This window comes from Magallana gigas, chromosome 1, assembly GCF_963853765.1.
Source record: "Magallana gigas chromosome 1, xbMagGiga1.1, whole genome shotgun sequence".
Classification (NCBI taxonomy): Eukaryota; Metazoa; Mollusca; class Bivalvia; order Ostreida; family Ostreidae; genus Magallana; species Magallana gigas.
In genome coordinates this window covers 5,262,185-5,288,285 of record NC_088853.1, presented here as the reverse complement: position 1 = coordinate 5,288,285, position 26,101 = coordinate 5,262,185, and the positions used below count along the sequence as shown (strand labels likewise).

The window sequence follows — 26,101 nt, the reverse complement described above, 5'->3', positions numbered from 1 at the left end:
ACAATATGGCATGCCTAAACAAATAGTGTGTTAAAATTTCAAGCATCTGCGATAAATAGCTGCTGAGAAATCTTTGACGAAAATTTGTTTGAAAATTTTGGCTAAAAATAAACAGTCATCATTTAACAGGAAGTTGACACCCGATTGGTACAGAAATATATCCCACGATATGGCATGCCTATACAAATAATGTGTAAAAATTTCAAGCATCTGCGATAAATAGTTGCTGACAAATCTTTGATGAAAATTTGTTTGAATATTTTGGTTAAAAAATAAGCAAAGTCGTAATTTAACAGGAAGTTGACGTCCGATTGATACAAAAATATATCCCACAATATGGCATGCCTAAACAAATAGTGTATTAAAATTTCAAGCATCTGCGATAAATAGCTGCTGAGAAATCTTTGACAAAAATTTGTTTGAAAATTTTGGCTAAAAATAAACAGTCGTCATTTAACAGGAAGATGACGTCCGATAGGTACAAAAATACATCCCACAATATGGCATGCCTAAACAAATAGTGTGTTAAAATTTCAAGCATCTGCGATAAATAGCTGCTGAGAAATCTTTGACGAAAATTTGTTTGAAAATTTTGGCTAAAAATAAACAAAGTCGTCATTTAACAGGAAGTTGACGTCTGATTGGTACAAAAATATACCCTACAATATGGCATGCCTATACAAATACTGTGTAAAAATTTCAAGCATCTGCGATAAACAGTTGCTGAGAAATCTTTGACGAAAATTTTGGTTAAAAAATAAGCAAAGTCGTCATTTAACAGGAAGTTGACCTCTGATTGGTACAAAAATATATCCCACGATATGGCATGCCTTAACAAACACTGTGTTAAAATTTCAAGCATCTGCGATAAATTGTTGCTGAGATAAATGCAACAGAAATTTTTGTTACGGACGGACAGACAGACGGACAGAAAGACGGACGGACAGACAGACAGACAGACACACAAGGGTAAAACAGTAAAACAGTCTTGCTCTAAAATATTTTATGTGTATAGATCCATGCAAACTACAACGCTTCAATTTGATTAATAATCCTACCCCAGATACACCTTAACTGATACTTTGTTACAGTTTAATTCTATATCTACAGCTTACACTTGATCAGTAGCGTACTTAAGATAAAGCACAGGCACATGATCTTATCACAGCAGGATACTGAATACCATGCAGTCATGTGATTACACCCAGATTAACCGAGATGAGAAGATATACATAGGATCGCCACATTGGATCATAAATTGAGGTTTGTTAAGATATAGTTTTTTTTTATTCTAAAATTATGAGAATACAACAGATCTTAATATGCAAATTCAAGTATATTATTTCAGATTTGATAAATTTTACAGGTTTAATTTGCATTATGAGTTCAAAGCAAACAAAAAAAGTTATTTAGAATTATCTTTTAATTCTTTCATGTAGAGTTCTCATAAAAATAACTGAAAGTAAATTTGAAAAAACCATGGACCCCCAGTGCTGTGGCCAGGATGTGTTACGATGTCATCTCTGTGAGACCCCGAGCCCCCCTATGCACTGTGACATTTGTCACATACATCTGTGTAAAGAATGTGTGGAAGAACACCGCTCCGATCTATCCAAAGAACACAACGTGGTACCAGTCAAAAAGCGTGGAACTACTCCTAGCTACCCAAAATGTCCTAAACATTCCTCAAAACAATGTGAACTTTTCTGTGAACAATGTGACATTCCTATCTGTATTCACTGTATATCCTCTGGTGAACATTTAGGACACAATATAGTGGATATTTTAAAAACATTTGAAGCTAAGAAAGAAGCTATACAGAGAGATATAACAGAATTGGAGGAATCCATTTATCCAAAATATCAAGATTTTGCTTCCAGTATCTTAGATCAAAAAGCTGATTTGAGTAAAAACTCCAAGATATTAACCGGAGCTATAGACAAACATGGAGAAGACTTTCACAGAGAAATAGGAACCATTATTCAGAAACTGAAATCTGATCTTGATCATGAAATGGACTGCAAACACCTGGCTATCCTGAATACACATGAAGATGAAGTCACACGCACCATTTCTGAAATCAAACAGAACATTGCTGATCTGAAGAAATTATTGAACTCTAATGATATCAGCCCAAGTGTCTTTGCCTACAACTCTGGAAACACTGAATTCAAAAGATTGCCTCCTAAACTTGCAGATTCTCTACCAAACTTCACACCTCAGAAAATTAACACAGATCAACTTAACCAACAATTTGGTTCCCTGTCAGCATTTTCCATCACAACAGAGGAACATGGCAACACAATGGATGATCCAAATGCTGCGTCATCTTCAGAGCCGAATGTTCCAACAGCAGAAACAAATAACTCATCGGGCCTTGGTGTATTTTTTTCTGTTTTTTATCTGATTATGAGGGTGTATAATTCCCAATGGGAGATGTATTTCATTGATTTTTTAAAGACTTTTTACATCATTTATAATTATACTATGGGTATTAATTATATTTGTTATGTTGTACATCGTTCTTTCCATCTTGAACCCTTCATGACTTTAGTACTAATATATCCCTGTTTCCTATACTATTTGAAAAAGGTCTACCATTTTCAGTGGAAGACTGTACTGTTTTTCTTTTGTTTAGTCAACTGTATTGTTAATGGTATTGAGAGCAATATGGCTGAGCTGCAGGTCCGTAGCTCTGGTCTTAAAAAATTTGGATGAACGACCTGGGAGCTACGTATTGTACATGCTAAAATGATGCAATTTACAGCAAACAAAAAATTGCACTATTTTTGGATGATTAATCTTATCTCCATAGATATCTTATACAGATATTTGATTCCAGAACATTCACTTTTGGTAGTTACTGTAGAAATTGTTCGATTGTTTACCATGCAATTCAATGGATTTAGTGAAAATGACAGTGTCAATGGTAGGTAAATGTATGATCAATGATCTTATCACTGATGAATATTATTTAGATAGTGCACATTGAATTAGCTTCTAGATCAACAGTAAGATCCATGAAAATTGATATTTATGACACCACTGTATATCATATAATTATTTGCCATTCTAAATAAGGAATGAATTATACATGGAAAAATGTTAATTTGTCTTCTCCAAACCAACTGACTAAAAAATCCCTTCTCAATACATTTGTTATGAACAATATAAGCATAATTTACCAGTAGTCAAAACTCCAATCATTTGCAGATCTACCTAGACTTATATTAACTGAGTAAGGAGAGGACAGATAAATAATTTCTGTACATGTAAATGTTGTAAATTGCAATAATTTACTAAAAACTACTGATAAATTCTTGGTAACTTGTACTCGTTTGAGTATAATGTGACCCTTCTTGTTAAAAATGTTCTTAAAAATTTGTGATCAAAATAAATTCTGATAATGAGGTAGTTATCTGACATTTTGATAGACATATTTATAAGTATGATTCAAGTAATTCCTGAAATTTCAACTTAAAATAATGGATTATGATTTTGATCTCATAATCTCTGTTGATTCACTTTGTGTCCCTTTTGGACCAAAGGGGTCATAATGTTATGTTCTTACTTTTCCATCAATTCCCAAAGTTATAGCCTCCAGTTTTGTAATTACAAATTCATTTTAATGTAAAATTCCCTAAGATTTTCATTCCTCCTTTATTACACCAAGTGGAATAACATTTTTAAAACACCCCATCTTTTTTTCTCTCCTTATCAACTCCCTTTTGAAGTGGTTACAGGCAACAGGAAAAAAAGATGGCTCTCTCATCTTCACTGTTATGCAAGATGGTAATCAGGTTATAATTATATTTATTTTATACTTATTAATCAAATGGAGTTCTTGACTGGGGATCAATCCCTGTTAATTTTTGTAGATGGCGACCCCTGAGTTGACTCACCAGGTGAGGCGTTTACAGTGGGCCCTCTTGTTGGCCTGCTCTGTGTATGTCATCCTGTCCGGGGCCTCGCCGTAGATGTCCATGTCGTAGTTACTGGGCATCATGTAGCTGGATGATGTCCCCGGGGCCATGTCACCTACAGGGGTCAAAGGTCAAGGGTCAATGACTGGTTTATCAAAATAAAGTTTAGAACTACTGTAAAGCCATTCTAAGTTTCCAGAATTAACTGAATGAAATGTTGTGGAGAATTTGCAAATAATACTGCTGCAGCTGTCTTTTTTTTTGTTAATTGTAATCAAAGATTTTTAACAGTATTCACCACTAAGTGTCAGAGGAAGCAAGAGACATAAGATATTGTACTGACCCAGACCAGGACTGTTGGCGCCGTCGTCGGCCATGTAGTAATCGTCCGGGGTGAATCCAGCCTCCAGCAGGGCGGTCCTACAGGCCGAGCGGACCACCTCCTTAACCAGGTCACGGAACTCTGACAGACGGCCCGCAACCTACAGAGACATCAAATTGTGTTATGTTTATTGTATTTTAATATAGTCAGTATTTTTCTTTGACAGTTTATCATCTATCTTTCAATAAATAAATATTATATTGATCTTTTTCTTTCATAATAAAACATGAACCAAATCTGACCTTGACCTTCACCCTTGACCTTTGACCTTACCTCTGTGAGCTGTGTGAATTGGGCCTCCCTGAACTGTAAAAGGGCATAGGTGTTGCCCTTCTCCACCTTACACAGACCCATGTCACTGATACGGTGACACATCTCACGCACATTCAGCAGGGCAGGTCTCAAAGACTGAAAAAGATAAGAACAAAGTCATTCAGCAAGGCTGATCTCAAAGACTGAAACAATGAACACAGAATTTTATTTAGCAGGGTAGGTCTCAGACTGAAAAATTTATCATGCAAGTTACAATTAAAAGGGCAAATCATTAAAACTTAAATATCAAAACAAGTTGCATTCAGCAAAGCAGATCTTGGAGAACTCAGAAAGATGCATGTTACATATATGTTGTCTTGACCCTAATGTTCTAAATACACCACCACTGAATTTTGTTTAGACTGACCGGGTTGACGATGAAGAGGTTCTCGTTCAGGGCCTTGGTACACTCCGTGATCTTCTTGGTGCGGACGTTCTTCCTCCACACATTGAACGCCTTCCACTTCCTGAACAGAGCAAACGTCTTGATCTGTCAAAATAGAAAAGTAACTGTCACTGCAATATCATAGAGGCACAAGTGTGTCATTGATTGATAAGAAATTGTTACAATTATTGTTTTATACCCTCATCGATCAGAATACACAAACCACTCCTCTCTAAATACAAATCTTTGATCCAACACAAAGCACCCATATAATCAACCTTTAAAACTTTTTTTAGTCCATACATTCCGACCTCTACCAACCTTGATAATTTCCTTAATACATCCCTAGACCCATAGATCTACCCCTTTACCCACCATGATGATTTTCTTGATCCACCCCTCGACCCAAATTCTTTGATCCACCCTTACAAACCTACACCCATTCTGATAATTTCTGTGATCCATCCCTGTACCCACCTTGATGATCTTCTTGAAGTAGTTGTACTCCTGTTCCCAGCGGTCCAGGGTCACGAACTCTGTCTCATCGTCATTCCTCATCCGGGTCACGCCCTCCTGACTGATGGTGCAGTAGTCGCTCTTACTGATGTTTTCATGGTTCACCACCCTTCATTAGACACAAACACAATAAAATCAAAGTCTTGAAAGTACTGAGAGGTCACAATAAGCACTTTGAAATGCATTTAGCCAACAATGATCTTTTCTTTTTGGAGATAAAATTGACACAGTATAATCAAATTCCTTAAAATGTGCAGCTGGAATTAACATGTGTATAATTCAATATATTGATTCTTGTTTATAACCCCTTTCTGATCAAAATTGGTGACCATCATAACATACTGGCTGTCTGTTGCTGAATTTTAAATAACATGAAATGAAAGTAGAATAACAGTAATTAATGGCACTAATGAAAGTCCTAGAAGAACTGAGAGGAGACAATTAGCACAATGTATACACTTAGCTAACAATGATCCTTTCTTTATGGAGATAATTAATCAGAGTCCTAAAAGTACTGAGAGGTGATTTTTTGCACAAGACAGTCAACTCAACCAACAATGATCCTCTGATGTTCCCAGACATACTAGGATCAATGATTTTTCAAATCAACATTTGACGTACTTGAGATTGTAGTAGTGGTATTTGACGGAGGATTTGGGGACATTCGGACTGAGGTACAGGAATCCGACTCTCTTGTCCTCTTTAATCAGTCGAATGATTTCATCTGCATCATTTAGCCCATCAAAAGTCTCAGCAACTGTAAGAAAACATACCAACAAAAATATACAATATAGTCAGATCTTCATTGCTAGAATTTTATTTTGATATTGTAAATAATTACAGAAATAAGTTCACTAGTATGTGATTAATCTTCTAATGAAGTTGAATTTTCAATACATTTGAGAGTTTTCCCAATCTATTAGGCATGCAAGTACTTTGCATCATTAGATATCAAACTATTATATGTATACAAGATGAGTCTTGTCTATCGTTGAGGTGTCAATAAGATGAGTTCATATAATTGTGAATATGTAGCAATAGTAAAAAGTGATATGCACAATATGATGTTGTGCATGACAGTAGCAAAGAAAATGTATAACAGTCAAATTAAGATAAAAATCAAATGAACATAATAATTTCCCAACAACATGGCTGTAAAATGCTGTATCACAAGGCAACAAAATAAACATTGCAGCTTGCTGAAAGAGAAGTAAATTATAGCATAGGCTGAAAGTAAAGATTATGTAATCCATCTTCGGTTTTGAATGCAGAACTCAATATATTTCTTTCAAGAAATGTTTTAACAAATATGTGTTCTGAATAAAAACTTGTAAACTCCAAAAATAAAATGATATTGTATGTGAAAATGCTTCTTCATTTTTATTCAAAATGATGGAACAAAACTCATTAGTCTTTGTTAAAACTCATTTGAAAAAAATAAAAGACATATTACTACATTTTAAAGTCATAAAGAGTCTAGATGAAGTTTGGATGCATTTAACAACCCATCCTCACCCCCCAACCCTTAGTAATAAAACAAATTGTATTCACATCAAATCTTGTCAGCATTTTCACATGCAGTTTTTGAACTGTAATACAAGGTTTGCTCTTCTTCATCCAAATAAACATCAACATTTTGACAAAAATACTCACGGAACATTGGTAATTTGAATTTCTCATACATAGTTAACGAGTCTACAAGTTAAGGGACAGGTTCAAAATTTTACTTATTAAGAGATACAGACCAATAATTTCAACATACATAAAAGCTAAGCTTCAGTGTAGGAATTCTATTATTTTTTTCCTGTAGGACCAAAACTTTACAAGCCTTGTTTAGACAATTGTTTCCAAATCAAAAGATCTTGATTAAAGATGTTTTGCAGAGGTTAACCCCCAAAAGAGTAACAAACACACAATGAATGGTGCAGTTAAAGGAATGAAATTTATTTAAGCTAAAACTGAAAATCCTTCAAAGTTTTCAATACAAGGATTCTAAAAAAATGTCTGCCCTTCATTGGCAGACCACACAAGGTTACCTTTCCTGACTTTAATTTTGATATGCTTGATTAAGGAGTGTATTCTTTTAAGACAAACTTTGATTAAGGAAATTACATAATATCAGTACAAAGCTGGGTCGTAAACTTTTAAACTTAAAGAAATTTCCATAAAATTCCTGACATCAAGCATGCAATCTTATAATGGAGACTGGGAGATGATACAATATCCCAATATCTGAAAATACCAGTACTCACTTTTGGGTTTGGTTGAGGCTGGCATCTTGGGGCCAGTTGTGTGGATTTTGCCCCTAGGTGAGACTGGCTTTGACTCTTTGGGCGGTGTTGGAATTCGTAGGACCATGGAATCCTGGGAATTAAAACCATTCCATTTATATAAGCAAAATATAGATTTTTTGGGGTAACAGTTATAATCATACAGAGATTGATAAAACAGGGTTAAAATGGTTGTATTATTAAGGTCTTCCGTTTCCAACGGAAGACCTTATTGTTATTGCTTTGTTTCTTTTTCCCTTTTATTATTTTTTTTTTTTCTTACGCTTTTTTGTACAAGCGATTTCTTGAAAACGGCTTGACCGATTTTCGTGAAAATTTCAGATCTTGTAGATATTGATAAAAACCTTATATATAATTTTTTATTTTAATGACGTCATTTCCGTTCGGGAGATATTGACGTTTTAGTGATTTTTAGAGGGTCATTTTGTCCTGCTATCTCCTCCTAAACGAAAAAAGATATTGAATTTAAATTTTCAGGGATTGTAGACAAAAGATTGTAGATGTGTTTAAAGGCATTTATGGTTGTCTGGCTTCAAAGGCGTCGAAGCTCGCCTGGACCCGAAAATCGAGTTTGAAAAAACGACGTAATTTTTAATGGTTTTCGTTCTTTATCTCCTTTCCTGAAAATATTTTACTATAACATATAGAGCAAATAAAATTTATATTTACAAGAGCTTTCGTTTGATAACAAGAAAAAGGGGCTGGTCCCTCAATTTAGGGGCCAAAAGGGCTCTAAAGTCTTTCTTCCATAGCCCTTTACTGAGAAATATTTTGTAATATGTTAAAGAAGCAAAAATGTTTATCTTTCACTAAAAAAACTATACATTATAAAATTTTTATTCTGCGTTACGTAATAAGGGGTTTTAAGGGGCCAGAAGTCTAAAACTTCGATCGAATATATCTCAAAAAGGACAAATATTTTGAAAAGCAATATAGAATAAAAGATGCTAAGAATGATGTTTTAAACAATATTCAATCATAAAAGTTTCGTTATCTGCCCCCAATAAGGAGATTAGGGGTCGGCCCCTAAAATGTCCTATCCCAGATAGCTCTAAAACGGCAAAGAATTTCTAAACACTTGTTGAACAAAATATGTTTATTATCAAAAGACCTTTCGTATGATGCCAAGAAAAAGGGGCTAGCACTTCAATTTAGGGGCCAAAAGGGCTCTAAAGTCTTTCTTTCATAGCCCTTTACTGAGAAATATTTTGTAATATGTTTAAGAAGCAAAAATGTTTATCTTTCACAAATAAAACTATACATTATAAATGTTTATTATGCGTTACGTAATTAGGGGTTTCAAGGGGCCAGAAGTCCAAAACTTCGATCGAATATATCTCAAAAAGGACAAATATTTTGAAAAGCAATATAGAATAAAAGATGCTTAGAATGATGTTTTAAACAATATTTAATCATAAAAGTTTCGTTATCTGGCCCCAATAAGGAGATTAGGGGTCGGCCCCTAAAACGTCCTATCCCAGATAGATCAAAAACGGCAAAGAATTTCTAAACACTTGTTGAACAAAATATGTTTAATATCAAAAGAACTTTCGTATGATACCAAGAAAAAGGGGCTAGCCCTTCAATTTAGGGGCCAAAAGGGCTCTTAAGTCTTTCTTCCATAGCCCTTTACTAAGAAATGTTTTGTAATATGTTAAAGAAGCAAAAATGTTCATCTTTCACTAATAAAACTATACATTATAAAATTTGTATCATGCGTTACGTAATTAGGGGTTTCAAGGGGCCAGAAGTCCAAAACTTCGATCGAATATATCTCAAAAAGGACAAATATTTTGAAAAGCAATATAGAATAAAAGATGCTTAGAATGATGTTTTAAACAATATTCAATCATAAAAGTTTCGTTATCTGGCCCCAATAAGGAGATTAGGGGTCGGCCCCTAAAACGTCCTATCCCAGATAGCTCAAAAACGGCAAAGAATTTCTAAACACTTGTTGAACAAAATATGTTTAATATCAAAAGAACTTTCGTATGATGCCTAGAAAAAGGGGCTGGCCCTTTAATTTAGGGACCAAAAGGGCTCTAAAGTCTTTCTTCCATAGCACTTTACTGAAAAATATTTTGTTATATGTTTATTAAGCAATATATTCATCTCACATTTATTTAACAATATATTATAATTATTTTATCATGTGCTCCGTATTAAGGGGTTTTTAATGGGTTTTAAGGGGCCAGAAGTACAAAACGTTGATAACATACCTCAAACAGAACAAATATTTTAAAAAGCATCATTTTGAAAATCAATATAGAATAAAATGCTGAGAATGATGTTCCTAACAAAATTCAACTATCAATTTTTTTTATTGTTGCCCCGATAAGGAGATAAAGGGTCAAATATCAAAGTCAAGGTCATAAAACCTTCAAAAAATCGCACGGAAGACCTCCTCGTTGCTCGCAACGAGATCGTGTCTAGTTATATATATTATTCCACTTTGCAAAATTAATGTCTTTTTTATAAAATATTATGTAGAATTTAAATACTGAAATAAAACATTTCTAGCAACATCTGAAAACAAACACAAAATGTTATAAACCAAAACCTCTTATCAAAAATACCTACAACGCAACAATTTTCACAGTACTGCATTTCATTTTTTTTTCGAATGTCAAAAAATTTGTGAAAGAATGAGGTAAATATGTAAACTTTATTCTTTTGTGTCAGTCATTCTTTGTGACAAAGAAAGTTTTGTTTTTAATAGCGAAGGATGCCTAATATTATTTCTGCACATTCTATTTCTTAAGATCAGAAAGAGGTAGATAAGTAAGTAAACATAAGATGTCATTGTGAAAATAAGTTTAATAACCATACACATTATGCATATATAGTATTGTTAAAAAGAAGAAGAAGGGAACCTGTTTCTGTTGTAAATTTCCGGGTAACTCTGGCAGTGGAGACTCCGGTTTCTCCATCGGTTCTACAGAACCGGCTCTCCTCATCTTCTTGGAGACTGGTTCATCCTTCCTCAGGACTCCCTGACTCTCCAGCTTCACCCGGTTCTGGTTCTGTATGTAACTCGGGTGATTCCGCTCCTGGTACTTCTGTAGACTTGGCTGAAATCAGACATTGTTTCTTTGATTAATGGATTGCAGCATGATTTCAATTGTATGTATAGGACTTTTTTAAACCATTTTGAATTATTTTAATGTAGTCTGCAATATTTAATGTTAGCAATCATATTTGACACTAGCTAGTAAAGATCATGGTTTTTTTTCATTCAAAATCCACAGGGTTTCTTATTGTTTTTAGCCATATAAATCTTCAGAATTCAAAAACTGTTGACACAACACTCTTTACCAACAATATAGATTTTTGCTGCAGCATTATTTTGCTTTGAATGGAAAAATTTTGTCTATAAAGTCAAGAGCTGATTATGAAGAAATTTATACCACAGGTTCCAGCTTTGGTCCAATAGGAGCATAGCTCTTCTTAAGTTGAGACTGTGTAACTCTGTTGAACCTCAGTGATTTGGGGTTGGCGGTAGCTTGCTGGGGAGCAAATGATATAAGGCGGGATTTAAGGGACTCTGGGTCAATGCCCCTCAACCCTAGGGGCTGACTGGCTGATAGTTGTCCATTCTCTGTGTTTCCATTGAGTCCAGATCCATTCATGGTTGGAGCATCATTCATACTCCTATGAACTCCGTTCGCTTGCCTGTTATAGGCCATGATTTATTCTTAAAAAAAAAACATTAAAACAGTTATTTCTGTTAAAGTTCTGTAAAGTTCAAGTAGAAAGAGAAAATTAAGAAATAACATGAACTATTTTGGAAAAAAAAAAGGTTTAAAAGTACTCAATAGTCATTATTTTATCATATATGTGATATACACAAACCTCAAAATTCACTCTGGAAATCTAAATGACACTTTTTGGTCGAATAAAACAAACAGTTGACAAGTATACAAAATGGAGTTACCCATTACTCATGCTAAACATTTGTGTAAGAGCATTTAATGCGATCTAATCAGTTTTATATTTGGCAGAAATTCAATATTCAATGCAATGAACAGTACTTTAATGATTTATCAGTATAAACCTATTGATTGATTTGCCATTTTCATACCTCTTCTATAATTATTCCACTTTTGTTTAAAAGCTGTCCGAAACAGCTTGATTTCAATGCATTTTTACCACCTAATCAAAAGTTGATACACTTTTTGGCGGCCATGTTGCTTACATATTGCTTGGCAACACGCTCCGTTCGTTTTCGTGCTATCAAAGACGTGTTTTAAAAAAACTTATATATTTGCAATGAATAAGATTTCTTTAAGTAAAATGAATAATAAATGCTGTGATTTTATAAAAAATAAAATGAACAATATTAAAAACACGTTCTCGGAGAAACGAGAGAGATGGATCTAAATTGACAAGGTGAAGGTCAGTCGGTCTACTTGGAGCAAACCGATCCAGAAAAGTTTACAGAAGGTGAATTTTACTTTATTCGTTCCCCTCTGTTTGTTACCGATATGATATATGTCAACTATTGGTTGTGTTACATGTTTTATATCATTGATTAACAATAAGTAGTTCGTTAAAACTCTACCATCGTCTGTGTAGCAAGCCGACTGTTTACCCAATGACTAATGTGAGAGAGAGAGAGAGAGAGAGAGAGAGAGAGAGAGATATTTGTATCACTATTGATGGATTTATATTGTACATATTCAGACGTTAAGCATGTTCTACCTTTTCTGTTATTGGCTAAGCAGAAAACAAGAATTATAGTATCACTCCCAAGACGTTTTAAAATGTTGCACATTTATTGGAATTATTTGATATTTATTTTTAATACAACAGGGTTCATACGATAATATTTACATTTGCAATATGAGCCTATCGAGTAACGAAAACGTTTTATGCTGTGTGAACTTTTTCATGGCATCACAATGCTTATTGCACGCGCTTATCGTTACATTAAGATAAAGGTTAAAAACACCGAATGATTAGCCTATCTCAAACGTATAACATTATAATTAATTAACAGCAATGTTAAAATGTTCATCCAGATCATATGAACTTGGTTGGGACGTGATCAAATCTTCTGAAAAGCTCTTTGGGCTTCACAAGATTTGATCAATGGACCAACCAAGTTCATATCCTGGTGAACTTTATAACTAAGTCTTGCTGTTTATTTCTTAAGTAATTTACAAGAATAGACACACCATCTCGGAATAGAACAATCTGACGATTTCTCCTTTAAACACCCTGTCCATATGATGATATCTCACAAATAACTAGTGTTGCTGATAGTGATTCTGCATTAATTGAAAGGGACACAAAAATACACATATAATAACTTTGAAAAAATTATGCAAGGTTTGCCAAGTGTTATATTTCACAATACAAGGAAACTGTAGCACACAGCTGAAAATGGCACTCTTTTACTATTTGGATGCATCTTGAATGCTCTGCATTACACTTTCAACAGGTGAATAAGAATTTATCTCAACACCTTATGGGGAAAATAAATATTTTATCCATAGAATTTATTTTCATGAATGTATTGAGTAAGGTGTGATTCAGCTTGTTGCATAATAATAACATGCTGCATCTGCCAGTCAGTCCAGAGTTATGGCCCTTTAGCTACAGTGTAACATGCTTAAATCATTTATAACATGTGTATGTGTGAATCGGGCAAACATGTAATAAACACAGGCTGGCAAATTCAGCAAATATTTGGACACACATCTACAAATAATTTTATATCAAGGACTCAGACGTTGTAAAACATTTACGGGATCAACACTTGAGTGGACACTAGATTTACATTCCCCGTGATTCAGTGATTTACTTGGAGCCAAGTGGAGGAAACTTTTATTCATAGGAAGTTATAACAATCTGACTAAATAGTAAGTCATGGTTTGGTTAGGAGTTTATGTATGTTTTTTTCTGTTAGTCTTTTATGCAAGTTTTAAGGGGTAGTGAGAGTTTTGGTGGTCTGATTTTTTACATACTGTGGTAATCATTGTAAATGAGAGGTTTTGAGTTGTTCATGTAGGAAATGGAATATACTCGAAGTGCCGTATTTTGGAATTTAATTTATTAAAAATTAATAACTTACTAATAGAATATATACCAATTGTGATTTTATTAATTATACAGAGTTGATCAGTGATGTACATATAAACAGTCGTAGGATATGTTAATTAATTATCTTAATGAAATGCGAAATTAAGAAGAATGTAAAATTAGATGTTGCCATTTTTGACTGTCTTGAATATTGAATTGAAACATACACACAAATAGATTTAGAAAACATCGCACAAATACTGAAAACAGCTGAACCAATAAGAAATCGTATAAGTATTACATGTATAAGTGATGTAACAAAATAAAGGAGCAGTGTTCTGTATGTACAGAAGCTGTGTATACTGTGTACAGTACTTACGTACTAATTATAAACAGTTGTGAGTTAACCCTAGCTACATCTGTGTTACATCCTCTGTACTGCGTCGACTCAAGGGTTAACACACAAACACCTAGCTCAAAGTAATACAGCAACAATTGCATACCTACGTAGAGTTTTATAGACAATGTCAGATTATTTTAACCAGGTAGTAATAAGTTTCAGCCCCCTGTATAGGTACATATCCTGTACTTCACATATAAATAGAGCTAGTATCTTAATATGGTCTTTCTTATTGTCATTATTAATATGAATATAATATATTCAATATATATTTAATTTTCTGCAAGTTTTTATTAAAATTTTGGTACAACTTTGTGCAAGTCAATAACGTTGAATACCTGGTAAATGGTCATGTAAAATATTTATTAATTACATAAGATACAGGTAATATAACTAGAGGTTACAGTGATATTATACAGATTGCACAGACAGCCAGGCTGCTGTACAGTTTACTCACAGATCCCGTGTCAGACCCGGACAGCTGCTGTACATTACTGGTCTCTCCTATGATAACACACTATAACACAGGCTCTGTTTACTGGGGCTAATTAATTGTTTACTTCATTATCAGATGCTGAGTATGTTAATTTGTAGTTCCATTAACAGCTGATGCAGGAATGGATCAGTACTGGGGAGTTTTAATTAATTACCTGAATTGAAGCTAATCTTACATGTCAATGTTTTAGCCCTTTCTTTGTTGTATTCATTTGATTAATTGATACGGTTCATTAAAAGAGAAATGGTCAAGTGTGTGTGTACATGCTATGTGATGTGATGTGATGTTGTGTTAATAGATTCTTGAGACATTAACAATGATACAAGGAATAAATATTATGCTAGCACATGTACAATGTAACTCACATGAGGTAGTGGGTTACCTTATCTTTACCTTATACATGTTATATTAGTTAATTCAAACATTTCTTGATCTTTACCTATATACTTATATATAAATAAAAATCAAATTACGATAGAGTCATCATAGTTGGATGTTGTAGCTATTGAGTTGTTATTTTCAGAGATGGATCCTCAGCAAACTGATGGAACTAAGTCACCTCAGGTCTCATCTGCACTCGTTAATTAGTCAGTTAATTAGTCACAGTTAATTAGTTTCCTTAAAAAATGAACATTAGGGACATTTTGTGCACTCTTAATTAGTTAGTTAGTTCATTAGACAGGGTAGCAGGAATCAAAAGGGACATTTTTATACAGCTATTCTACATGTTCTAGGTTAATTATTATAGTTACATGTACTTGTATCAAATGCATGTATTACTTCATAAGAAATGTTATAATATATATACCAGTCTATATTGATAGTCAGTACTTGTAGAGGGGATCAGATCACCCATATATTACTTATTTATCCTAGCAGTATGTCTATAGATCTGTGTCTGGCATTACACTCTGGTACACTCAAGCACACACCATACTGTAGGGATCAATTTTTGTTGAGTTGTAAAACTTCAAAGTATACCGTACTTGAACATGTATTTGGGTTTCATTTGGATGTGTATTTTATTTAGCATTTTTTGTAAAAAAAATCAGCTTCTTCAAAATTTATAATAGGCTAAGCATCTCCTTGTAGATCTGTATAAGAATGTTATGATAAGTACTTTCAATTTAAAAACAGTACATGTATGCTAACTTGTTGAAAAGTCAACTTGAGCCAAGTATCTTGCATGATATATATATAATAGTTTAAACTTTCTGCGTCCGTTTACCGGTACAATGGACAAACCCATGAAAATTATTCATATTTCTTAGTTCTATGATATGAGCTCTTCATTTTGTTTATTGCTCAACCATAATTTCCCCCAAAATATGATGCTCAATGAAAAATTATGTCTCAACAACCATAATAGTTGTTGTAGAATATGTTGTATTGTTTTGATACAGCCTTTAAAACTCGGTAATTGTCAGAATCCTTTATAGCTTGGCAAGTGTCAAAGATCCCTCGGGATCAATCCATGATTCTTTTCTTCCTTTGGTCCGATGACTAAGGGCCAGGCTTTGCCAAATAAACAGGGCTTTGTTTGAGAGGACATTTAAACCATTAAGTACTGGGGTATTACCGGTATAATCTTAACAAAACTTTAAGCCAGTGGAATTATTAAAGTTCTTCAAAGTTTAAAAAGGATGTTAATTATTTCAGAGTTTAACTTCTAACTCCTGTTTACAAGAGTTGTGTGGTAAGCATTCCTATAATTTTATAATCTATAGCTAGTTTGCATTTTGAATATATATTAAGTTGAAGACCTTCATTTTCTGCTATTGGTACCTATATATGAGTATAAATGTACAAAGAACTTAATGTGTGTTTTATAGGGAGGTGTTAAGTACATATCGGGAGGCAGCAAAGAGGGATGATAAATCTTGACTTTTGAATGTAAAGCACTTGTAATTAATCGCATAACATGTTACGGTATAGTTTGTACAATGTCTGCTTAGTTGGAAAAGGGAATATATTCCGTCATCTCTGGAAAATCCACTTTTATTATTCTCATGTACAGTGTATGATATACATGTACACAGTAGAAGGAAGGTCCTGAGAGAACACACCCTGCAGTATGAATTAGAACCCCGCTGTGAGAGAGATGTCTTGGCAGAGAAGCTGACATTCCTGTCTATAAATAGATCTCTCTATCAGAACCCGCGGCAGCAGCTGATTGTGGGGGTTATACTTATATATTACTAGCTGATTGTATTGTTAGGTTACCTCTCTGTGTGCGTGAATTAACCTTCATTGGTTGTGGCTGATTTATTGTAATCTAATTACTTGAAGTTGAGCCTGATGTAGGTTTTTACCAGATAGTGATACTATAGTACCATATTCCCTATAGTTTGAATCATTGTTTATTGACATTTGACAAGTCTCTCTTTCATTGTTAGAGATTTTACAAGAGGTGGCGTCGGGTGAGAGGTGGCGCCGGGTGAGAGGTGGTGCCGGGTGCTCCTAATGTATCTACAAATCATATTGTCTGAATGTCAGTGAATGAAGTACATATATACAATTAATACATGTACCATGCCTAATTTTTGATACACCAAAACATGTCTGATAGTCCATCATTCAAAAAGAAAATGCTCAGATATGCATGCGTAGTTGTACATGTCTGCATTATTTACAGGTATATAATGACACCTGAGATTTAAGCATTAAGTATCAGCTGTAGGTGAATCCTATTACATGTGTTGCACTGACGTACTACATGTATATGAAATATCAGAAGTTTACAACATGCCACAGGCAAACATCCTAACTAAACTTAAAGCCAATAGATTTTTTTACAGTTCAACCAGCATGGTTATCTCAAACTATCAAATTAAAGATATAAAGAAAAATTGAGATATTAAGGTTTTAATGCAAAAAGAAAACAATCCAATAGATATAGAAGACTTGTACACATTTTTATGACATCTACATGTTCTAGATAGCTTAAGATAATTTTATGGGGAAATTCAACTGACTACAAATGTTGATATTAACTAATTTATTAAGTAGTACTTTGGTTTTTATGAAGATCATTGATGTCTGTATTCATTTAAATTAATTTCAAACAAGACACACGATGGGAGGTCCTTTATTTAGAAATGATTTCTTGGTTATGTAAAGACACAGGTTTTATTAATATTTCTGTATGTCTGAATGAAGTTCTATACAGAGGCCAGTAACTTTCTACACATTGTCTTGTGTGTATGTGTATTACTGATGTCTGTGTTGTATTGTTACAGACAGCTGACACTATGGAGGTCCCTCAACTGAAGCCGGTACAGGATGTCCCAGAAATTGACCTGGACGACATCGACAAACTCCTGGAATCTCTTTCTCCGGAGGAACTCGAAGAATTAAATGGAGACTTCGACCCAGACGTAAGTTCCAGATTCATTGATTTGTTCAGGTACCCATAACCCTTGATGCCAGATCATGCTTCATTGATTTGTTCAGGTACCCATAACCCTTGATGTCAGAGCATGCTTCATTGATTTGTTCACAAAAATCTTGGTTCTGTAGATTCAGAAGTTTTCTCCAATGCCTATGAATAAGTGTAAATCACTAATATGGAATTTAATACCTTCGATCCATTCTTTGTTTACCCAGAATTCCCTGCTGCCCCCAAGTCAGCGAATGAAGAACCAGACGAGTAAGGCGCCGACTGGTCCGTACCACAGGAAGAAACTCCTGGATTTCCTGGAGAAGAAAGCCAAGGAGGAGAAAGACTGGGAGCAGAATAAACCCTTTGTCAAGGAGATCAGGGGTAGGTCAAAGGTTATAGGTCAGACTCTTTTTCAAGGAGATCTTGTGTAGGTCAAAGGTTATGAGTCAAACAAACTCTTTGTCAAACAGATGATGGGGAGGTCAGAGTATTATTATTATTTCCCCTGAATAAGACCCCAATTAGAAATAAGCGGTTGACCCCGAGAACCAAGGAATTAAATTTTGGTGCCTTTTTGCAAATTTTTTCAAGGCACAGTTTCTGGAAACGCTAAGGTAGAACCAAAGGTTAAGGTAGATGAGGACCCTGTAAGAACGGAGTGTAATGATACTATAAACTGCTTTACCTTGATTTTGTAGGCAAGATCTGGAAACCCAAAGTTGAACCAAAGTCAAAGGAGGAAGAGGAGCATCTGGAGACGGAGTGGGATGACATCCTGACCGCCGCGTCCGAGGAGGAACTCGTCGATCTCGCCGCTGTGCTCGGCTTCCATGGCATGCTCAACCAGACTCAATACTATGCTGGATTGGACAACATGAAGATCGAGGCGGGAGGATTCCAGGGTGAGTGATGTAGGGGAGTGGGGGAGGGGGGTTCAACTAGACTTAGTACTATGCCAGGCTCGACACCATGGGTAAATAATGTTGGGGGAGGGATTCAAGGAAAAGTAGTTTCAGAATGAATATTTGGGTAATGACATGGGGAAAGAGTGTTTTATTGTTTGTTTGGAACTAGTGAGATCATGATAAAATAGAGGCGGGAATCAAAAGTTAATTGTGGTGTCATAAAGGAAAAGGGGTGATATTGATAAATAGTTACAATAAAAAATGGACATATTAGAGTACAGTATGACATTATGGACAATGGAAAGATTGAAGAGGACAGTACAATGATCTATACAGTGTATGTACATGTTGTAGGTGTTGCTAAGGCCCAGGAGTTGATCAAAGTCCCCGACGAGCCTCCAAATAAAACAGACGTGGAGGAGAGCATAAAACGCTTGAAAGACAACGACTCCAAACTCACCCACCTCAACCTCAATAACATCAAGGTCAGTAGGTTAAAGGGTCAAGGTCAGATAAAAGGTCAAGATGTTAAGACCTTATATGATCCGACTTGTTTCTATAGTTGAGGTGTGTCAGCTAGAATACCCATTAAGACTCTAGTATATCAGTAGATCTATCTGTCAATGACAGTCTGTTACAAATTCAAATTATGAATAAAGTTAACTCTCTGTCTGAAGTTACAAGGTTGCTGTAGGATCTCTGCTCAATGGAATCACCTTAAACTTACAATTTATATCTAGGCACAGTAAAAATTATTAAATTACATGTATACATTGTGTTAGATTATTGGTCTTATGATATATTACTCTATAAAATGTTGAAATTAATCAATCTCTTCACTGTCTAGTGATATCAAACCAATGTAAAATGACCCCAACTTTCCAATCTCAGTAATGTGGAAATCTCCTAGTGAACCTTACTGACCTGTGATCTCTGTGTGTTGTAGAACATCTCGGTGGAGCGACTGGTAGAAGTTTGCGAGACACTGAAAACTAACACCACCCTGGAGACCCTGGAGATGGCCAGTGTCAACATGACTGATAAAGTCGCCAAGGTAACGCATCCTTAGATCTACTCAAAATTCTAGTTGAAAAAAAAAACATTTACTGCAATCTGCTCATCAACATATTTCATTCCCTTTTGATAAAAGCAATTGCAATTTAAACTGTTTCTCTTTGTTTTCTCTCTTTATTTTTCTTTGCATTCTCTCTCTCTCTCTCTCTCTCCTGAGTGTACCTGTTATTAGATAGTGATACATTATTTTACAGAAATTAGCTGAAGCTCTGTCTGAAAACAAAACTCTGAAAGTATTAAACGTGGAGTCCAACTTTGTCAGTGGAGAGGCCATCGTGGAAATAATGAAGGCTATCAACAAGAACCAGACCCTGCAGGAGCTCAGGGTAGCCAATCAGGTGAGAGAGGCTAGTATAAATAGCCAATCATGTTAAAGACTGAAAAATTAAATATTAAGGTACAAGTCGAGGGAACCAATCAAGATAAAGATTATATAATCAAACAACAAGTCAGATGAGAGAAATAATCAAATGGAATTTGACAGAGAGAAATCTATGGTGCTTTGTAACAAGGTGGATAACTCTCTAGTATATACTGTAGAAGCAGAAATATTCGTTGTGGATTTAATTTCGTTATTTTCGTTGGCCATATAATTCAACGAAATTAAATCCATGACGAATTTTTTACCTAAGTATTTATGAATGCAAAGAGATTACGATATGACGAAATTAAATGCCAACGAACTCTTATTTGGTTTAAAAACAACGAAATTTTGACCCAACGAAAATATATGTTTCTACAGTATGAATCATGACATGTTTCTAATATGTATTGGACCATTAAATCCCTCTGTGTTACAGTAAACACAGTTTATTGAGAATAAAGTTCATTGTCATTGTGTTTGTTGACCATTACACCTGTCTATTAATTACCTGTAGAAACCTGAGGTGCTAGGTAACAAGGTGGAGATGACTCTAGTCAAACTGATTGGGGAGAACAGTACCCTGCTCCGGTTCGGGATCGCCCTGGAGTTCCCCGACGCCCGGGTCCGTATCCATGAGAAACTCCAGGAAAACAACGACAACTGTGAGTTCAAGTGATATATAAACTTTGTTCAAATAATGATTTGAATTACTCAAGTTTTGCGTAGGTGTACTGTTAAACAAATCTTCAAATTTTTATCTTAGTTTTACAGTTAAAGCATAAAAATGCAATGAAAATAATTTACTCATCTCTATATTAGAGAAATACTTTTGAACAGTTCCAGTTTTACATTAACTGGAAAGTTGAATATCTAAATTTTCGTTGTTCTCATTTGTGTTATGTTGTTTTGTGTAAATGTATTTAGAAAATTAAAAAAAAATAACTTATATAATTTTTTTTTATTTCCAGTGAGAAAGAAGAGAGTTGGAAAAGACTAGTAAAACTATAGACATTTTATTGATATTAGATTGACCTTCTCTCATTGCCTAGTTACCACATCACATGATTTCATTGCTCCAATGGGATGTTTTTATTTCGTGCTTCCAGCAGACATCAGATTTTACTATGAATGGAGAGAAGAAAAGTCTGTGATCGAAGCTTGGACTTGTTTTAAATGTTGACCAGTGAAAGGAAAAAAAATAGAATCTCTGAGATATAAATCTGTGCAGGAGGTAGCACTAGATCTATGTGTTTGTCTGTGGGAGTCGTTCCTCAAGTGTATCTTATTGAATTACCTGTGCTGCTGCTTTTGTTAAGGCTTTGTTTTGGCAATAATCATAGCCATGTTATCTTTGTGTATTAGTGTATGGAATTTTTTTTTTTTCAACATGATCAGAAAACAATTTTTCATTAATGAATATATCCTTTACATAAATGTGATTGCTGATAGAAAAAAAGAATGTCAAAAAAAATATTGTAATAAGTTTGAGAGAAATAAATGTATAGCCACCATATGCAAAATACTGACTATATATGTTCTAGTTTTCTGAAAATGTGATAAGCTTGTTGAAAGAAGTAAAAGGTTCCTGCCATTTAATAGAAACTTACATTATAAATCCCCTACAGAAATTACAGTACCTACACATGTATATTGACCCCCCAACAGAAATGACATTACCCCATACCAGTAGATCGTAGAGTCCTAGTTTTCTGAAGTCTAGCTATGTGTACTGGACTCTGAATTTTGTTCATGAATATTGCAATTATGTTACAATCATAGCGGCATTTTTATACAATGTTTATTGCTTCATGTAGACATGTACTTGCCCTTGAATATTTTTACTGCCAATTGTACTAAGTTACGGTGGTATGAACTTTGTAGACCTTTTTTTTAATTGATGATATGTGAAATGATTTTAGTCAAATTATTATGATAAGATTTTGGTCTCATTTGTCTCAGTGAGATACGAGATATTTATTTTCATATCTCATTTAATTAGTTGATTTTTTCCAAGTGAGCAGTGATACAACAGGGAGATAGAACTTCAACCATTGAGAACCTGAGAAACAGGACGTAGGAAACAATTGCCACTTAGAGCCTCTTTAAAGAGCTTTTATATAAAGTGATCAATTTTGAACAAATAGAAATAATATATATAAAGTTTTTGTTTTTTGTAAGAAGTTTATGTAGTATTTATTTATGAATATCATATGATTATACAACATCTTGTTTGTCTGTTAGTTTTGATTTTCCAAGTTATTCTTAATTGTATTGATCAGTGCATAGCGGAAAAACTGGCAGCAGTAGATTTGATGTTCATTCTGTATTATCAAAGTTTCTTATATTAAATATTAATATGGTTTGATAATGCCCCACCTCAAGTTATCAATTTCAATTTTGTGGCCCCTCACTCAAATTTTGTAACCATTTAAGGCAGATAACTCTGTATTTGATTTTATTACCCAATCTACATAATTTTTTTGACTACAAGATATTTCTAATGGATATGAACCATTCATTTTTTACCTTTTTTCCAATATGGCCGACATTTGCTGACAAAGGTCATTGTGATATGTCAAGGGTCAATGTGTTTAAGTACCTGTGCACTTGGTTATGTAGAAGTCATTAGCTGTGCAATAAAACAAATAGGAGACCAAATCGACATCTTTGTTGTTTGTTTGTTTTTATTCATTGATCTCTGAGTAATTTGGAAGCAAGAAATTTCTACTCATCCAAGGATAACTTGGCCCAAAATTTTTGCTCACATAAAAAGAAATCGGGCCACTCTGTATGTATAAGTCTTTGACTGAGTACTTATCTATGTTTATGGAAGGTTCTCCTGAATGGTACAGCATGTTCTACCTTAAAATGTCCATTGAAAAGTAAAATTGTTCAGCACAAAAAATTTGTCTCCCATTAAGAAACTATTCCAGACTGTACAAAATGAAAGGATTGAATACATAAGGCAGGAATGTCTTTTCAACATATGTTCACGTATATAGACAAGGAATAAAAACAACATGATAGAAATCTTAAAATAAAATTACTCTTTCTGTCTTGTTATTGTCACAAATGTGATAGATGTTACAACTGGAAGATAACTCGAGTTTATTTGTTAAGCACAACATTTTGTCTCCAATTAAGAAACTTTGCCAAAGTGATATGATATGATTGAATACATATGGCCGGAATGTCTTTGACTCAAATCTATTTCAAAATATGTTCACGTACAAAGACAAGGAATAACAAAACATGATAAAAATCTGAAAACAAAATCACATTTTCTGTCACTGGAAGATAACTCAAGTTTCTTTGTAAACCTGTTTGGCTTTGACCTGAATGAGTTCTGTGGAGTCCTTTGTAACCACGGCTCCAGTTAGCTGGTTTCCGTACACACACCCGGTATCCAGCCCCGTGGCATGCGCATGTTTCTGTAATTTCCTGCGAGCATCGTGACCAAAGTACACATGATCAGGCCCTGGCCAAAACGAGGCCCAAGCCTCTCCTTCATTGGTCAATTCTGCCGCACTTAGAGTTCCCTCGGGAGATTTCACTAAGTTCCTCATTATGATCATATTGGTCAATTCCTGCTCTGTAAGGGGAATTCCTGGAACCAAACCAGCGTGCACAATAATCACACTCAGACTGGTGATAGATATTGTGTAAGGGAGTTCCCGCAGGTATCCAATGTCGTCGTCGGAGAGATTCGGAACCCAAGAATATTTGGGAGGAAGTTCATGAAGTTCTTCCTTCTTCAAGGACAAAGCTTGTCTTAGAACAGCTTCATCATGATTCCCTCTCACTGCGTAATGTTCAATTTTCTGGAGTTTTTTAAGTGTCTCTACAGGAAACGGACCTTTAGACAGAAGGTCACCCACAAATATTGGAAGAATCTCCTGGTCCGGGAATTTTGACTTTGCCTCCTGCAATAGTTCCTCCATCTCACGGAGGCAGCCGTGTACATCCCCTACGATCAGAACCTTCCTCCCTCTGATGGCGTCCTCGTTTAGAACTAAATGCGGAGTTTCGGGATAGGGAAGCTTGTATTTACTGGTGCGTGACTGATGACTCAAGACTGACCTTTGGCTGTGTGAGGTCAGTAGCCTTGACACAAGACCTACGAAGTTAGCCATAAAGGCTGCCATTATCACAGAGATGAGGCAGACTTTTATCCTACTCCTAGCTGCTGAAGAACCAATCATTTAATGTTTTATCCTTTACTTTTATTTATGTATCCATTCTACTATTATTTTCTTGTCATCAAACATGAGCTTCCATTATCACGATTTCTTGCAGTTGCATCGTATAACTATTTATTTATCCTGTGGTAGACCTAAATAAAAAAAGAAGCAACTTTAAATGATCCAGGCATAATTCAAATCAAGTAAATGACTTAACATACAGCCTACATATTAAGTATTTCTTTGCACTGCCTGTTAATTGGTCTAGCTGAATATATACTGAATTATTAAAATAATTTGATAACATATGTAAACAGAGACACTTATTGCCCATTAGCTTGATCTGGCCCCGGGGCCATAAAAGTTGGACGAGCTCACTTTTGATCTCAGTCTCACTTTTAGAAAAAGGAATATATAGTGGAAAAGTGAGACTGAGATCAAAAGTGAGCTCGTCTAAGTTTTATGGCCCCGGGCCCAGGCCCCGCAGGGACATAAAACTTAGACAAGTTCACTTTTGATCTCAGTCTCACTTTTCCACTATATGTTCCTTTTGAAAAAGCGAGACTTAGATCAAAAGTAAGCTCGTCTAAGTTTTATGGCCCCGGGGCCAGTAGAGTGCTGCATTAGCATGCCAGAAGACACTGGTTCTAACCCCAGCAGAAGCAAGGAAATTGAAAAATTGGCCCTGTTACATTAAAAATTTGCTGCCTACACTGGGACCCGGGTATTCTGTGACCTATTGTATCCAGTACCTGGCCCCACAGGTGTTGGCACTTTAGAAGAGTCGGGGACGCCTCTTTCCTTCGAGAGGGGACAATGTGGTAGAGACAGGTAAATAAATGGCGTTCCTACTAGCTCTGCCTTGTGGGTTTAACTTTAGCTTGATCAGTAGACTCTGGCTAAACTTTGATCAGTAGAGTGAAGGATTTGCATACCAGAGGACTCGAGTTCAAACCCCAGCAGAGGCAATAAGTGTCTCTGTTATATATTTTTTTTAGTTCTGTAAGAAGAGGAAAGACCGCAGCTAGGCTCGAACCAAGGACCCTTTGGTTTAAAAACCAACCCCCCGACTGAGCTAAAGGGTTAACCCACTAGTAGTAGAAGCCTGACAGTACTGAGCCTATTATATAGTATATACCTAAAACACTATTACAGTTCAAACTTCTAATTTGATAATGAAAACAAAAACCAATGATTCTGAACATAACTTTTTGCAAGCTATACTGCAGTACTGGCGTGCCAGTATCATGTATATGTCTAAATCAGGAGTAGGACCTGTTAACGATCCATTCCAGTACAGTTCCAATAAACAGCTAATTGTTTTCCGTGTAATTTACTTACCTATCACCATGATCACCGGCTCTGTTAGTGTTCTAGTAAATTCGGATTTTAATGGAAAAGGTTTGTTGTTAAGTTTTACGTTACAAGAGTCGTGTGAATAAAACATATTATTTACCGGGTCAAAA

At 34.9% G+C, this 26,101-nt stretch overlaps 3 protein-coding genes across 9 annotated transcripts in view; 1 reads left to right on the top strand and 2 right to left on the bottom strand.

Moving 5' to 3' along the window:
* Window positions 1–12,017, bottom strand: part of LOC105319445 (dynein axonemal heavy chain 6) — a 67,201-nt gene extending 55,184 nt beyond the window's left edge. For 3 of the 4 annotated variants that reach the window (XM_034465424.2, XM_066081400.1, XM_066081409.1), the window contains exons 1-10: window positions 11,891–12,017; window positions 11,217–11,503; window positions 10,683–10,880; window positions 7,771–7,882; window positions 6,140–6,275; window positions 5,480–5,627; window positions 4,985–5,107; window positions 4,579–4,713; window positions 4,267–4,405; window positions 3,903–4,038 (exon numbers count right to left, since the gene is read on the bottom strand). In XM_034465424.2, the coding sequence (XP_034321315.2) occupies window positions 3,903–4,038; window positions 4,267–4,405; window positions 4,579–4,713; window positions 4,985–5,107; window positions 5,480–5,627; window positions 6,140–6,275; window positions 7,771–7,882; window positions 10,683–10,880; window positions 11,217–11,495 (1,406 nt within the window). In that variant the 5' untranslated portion in view covers window positions 11,496–11,503; window positions 11,891–12,017. Of the gene's footprint in view, window positions 1–3,902; window positions 4,039–4,266; window positions 4,406–4,578; window positions 4,714–4,984; window positions 5,108–5,479; window positions 5,628–6,139; window positions 6,276–7,770; window positions 7,883–10,682; window positions 10,881–11,216; window positions 11,504–11,661; window positions 11,680–11,890 lie in introns of those variants that run through there. The other variant, XM_066081403.1, reaches the window with a different exon arrangement.
* Window positions 12,018–12,129: 112 nt separating this feature from the next.
* Window positions 12,130–23,116, top strand: LOC105319466 (tropomodulin-1). Of its 3 annotated transcripts, none has more exons than XM_034465468.2 (9): window positions 12,130–12,252; window positions 17,969–18,106; window positions 18,336–18,492; window positions 18,810–19,013; window positions 19,371–19,501; window positions 19,963–20,070; window positions 20,285–20,428; window positions 20,969–21,116; window positions 21,423–23,116. In XM_034465468.2, exons 2-9 carry the CDS (start codon window positions 17,981–17,983, stop codon window positions 21,449–21,451), a joined length of 1,047 nt encoding a protein of 348 aa, XP_034321359.2. In that variant the 5' UTR covers window positions 12,130–12,252; window positions 17,969–17,980; the 3' UTR covers window positions 21,452–23,116. The 3 variants fall into 3 exon arrangements, with proteins under 3 accessions (XP_034321359.2, XP_034321360.2, XP_065937494.1); XM_034465469.2 differs by lacking the exon at window positions 12,130–12,252 and adding an exon at window positions 13,535–13,673; XM_066081422.1 differs by lacking the exon at window positions 12,130–12,252 and adding an exon at window positions 15,253–15,293.
* LOC105319444 (bis(5'-nucleosyl)-tetraphosphatase PrpE [asymmetrical]) lies at window positions 21,821–26,093 on the bottom strand. 2 transcript variants are annotated; one of them, XM_011416986.4, is made up of 2 exons: window positions 25,977–26,093; window positions 21,821–24,787 (listed from the first exon to the last, which is right to left on the bottom strand). In XM_011416986.4, exon 2 carries the CDS (start codon window positions 24,654–24,656, stop codon window positions 23,757–23,759), a length of 900 nt encoding a protein of 299 aa, XP_011415288.3. In that variant the 5' UTR covers window positions 24,657–24,787; window positions 25,977–26,093; the 3' UTR covers window positions 21,821–23,756. The 2 variants fall into 2 exon arrangements, with proteins under 2 accessions (XP_011415288.3, XP_065937509.1); XM_066081437.1 differs by lacking the exon at window positions 25,977–26,093 and adding an exon at window positions 25,388–25,635.
* Between the last annotated feature and the right edge of the window lie 8 nt (window positions 26,094–26,101).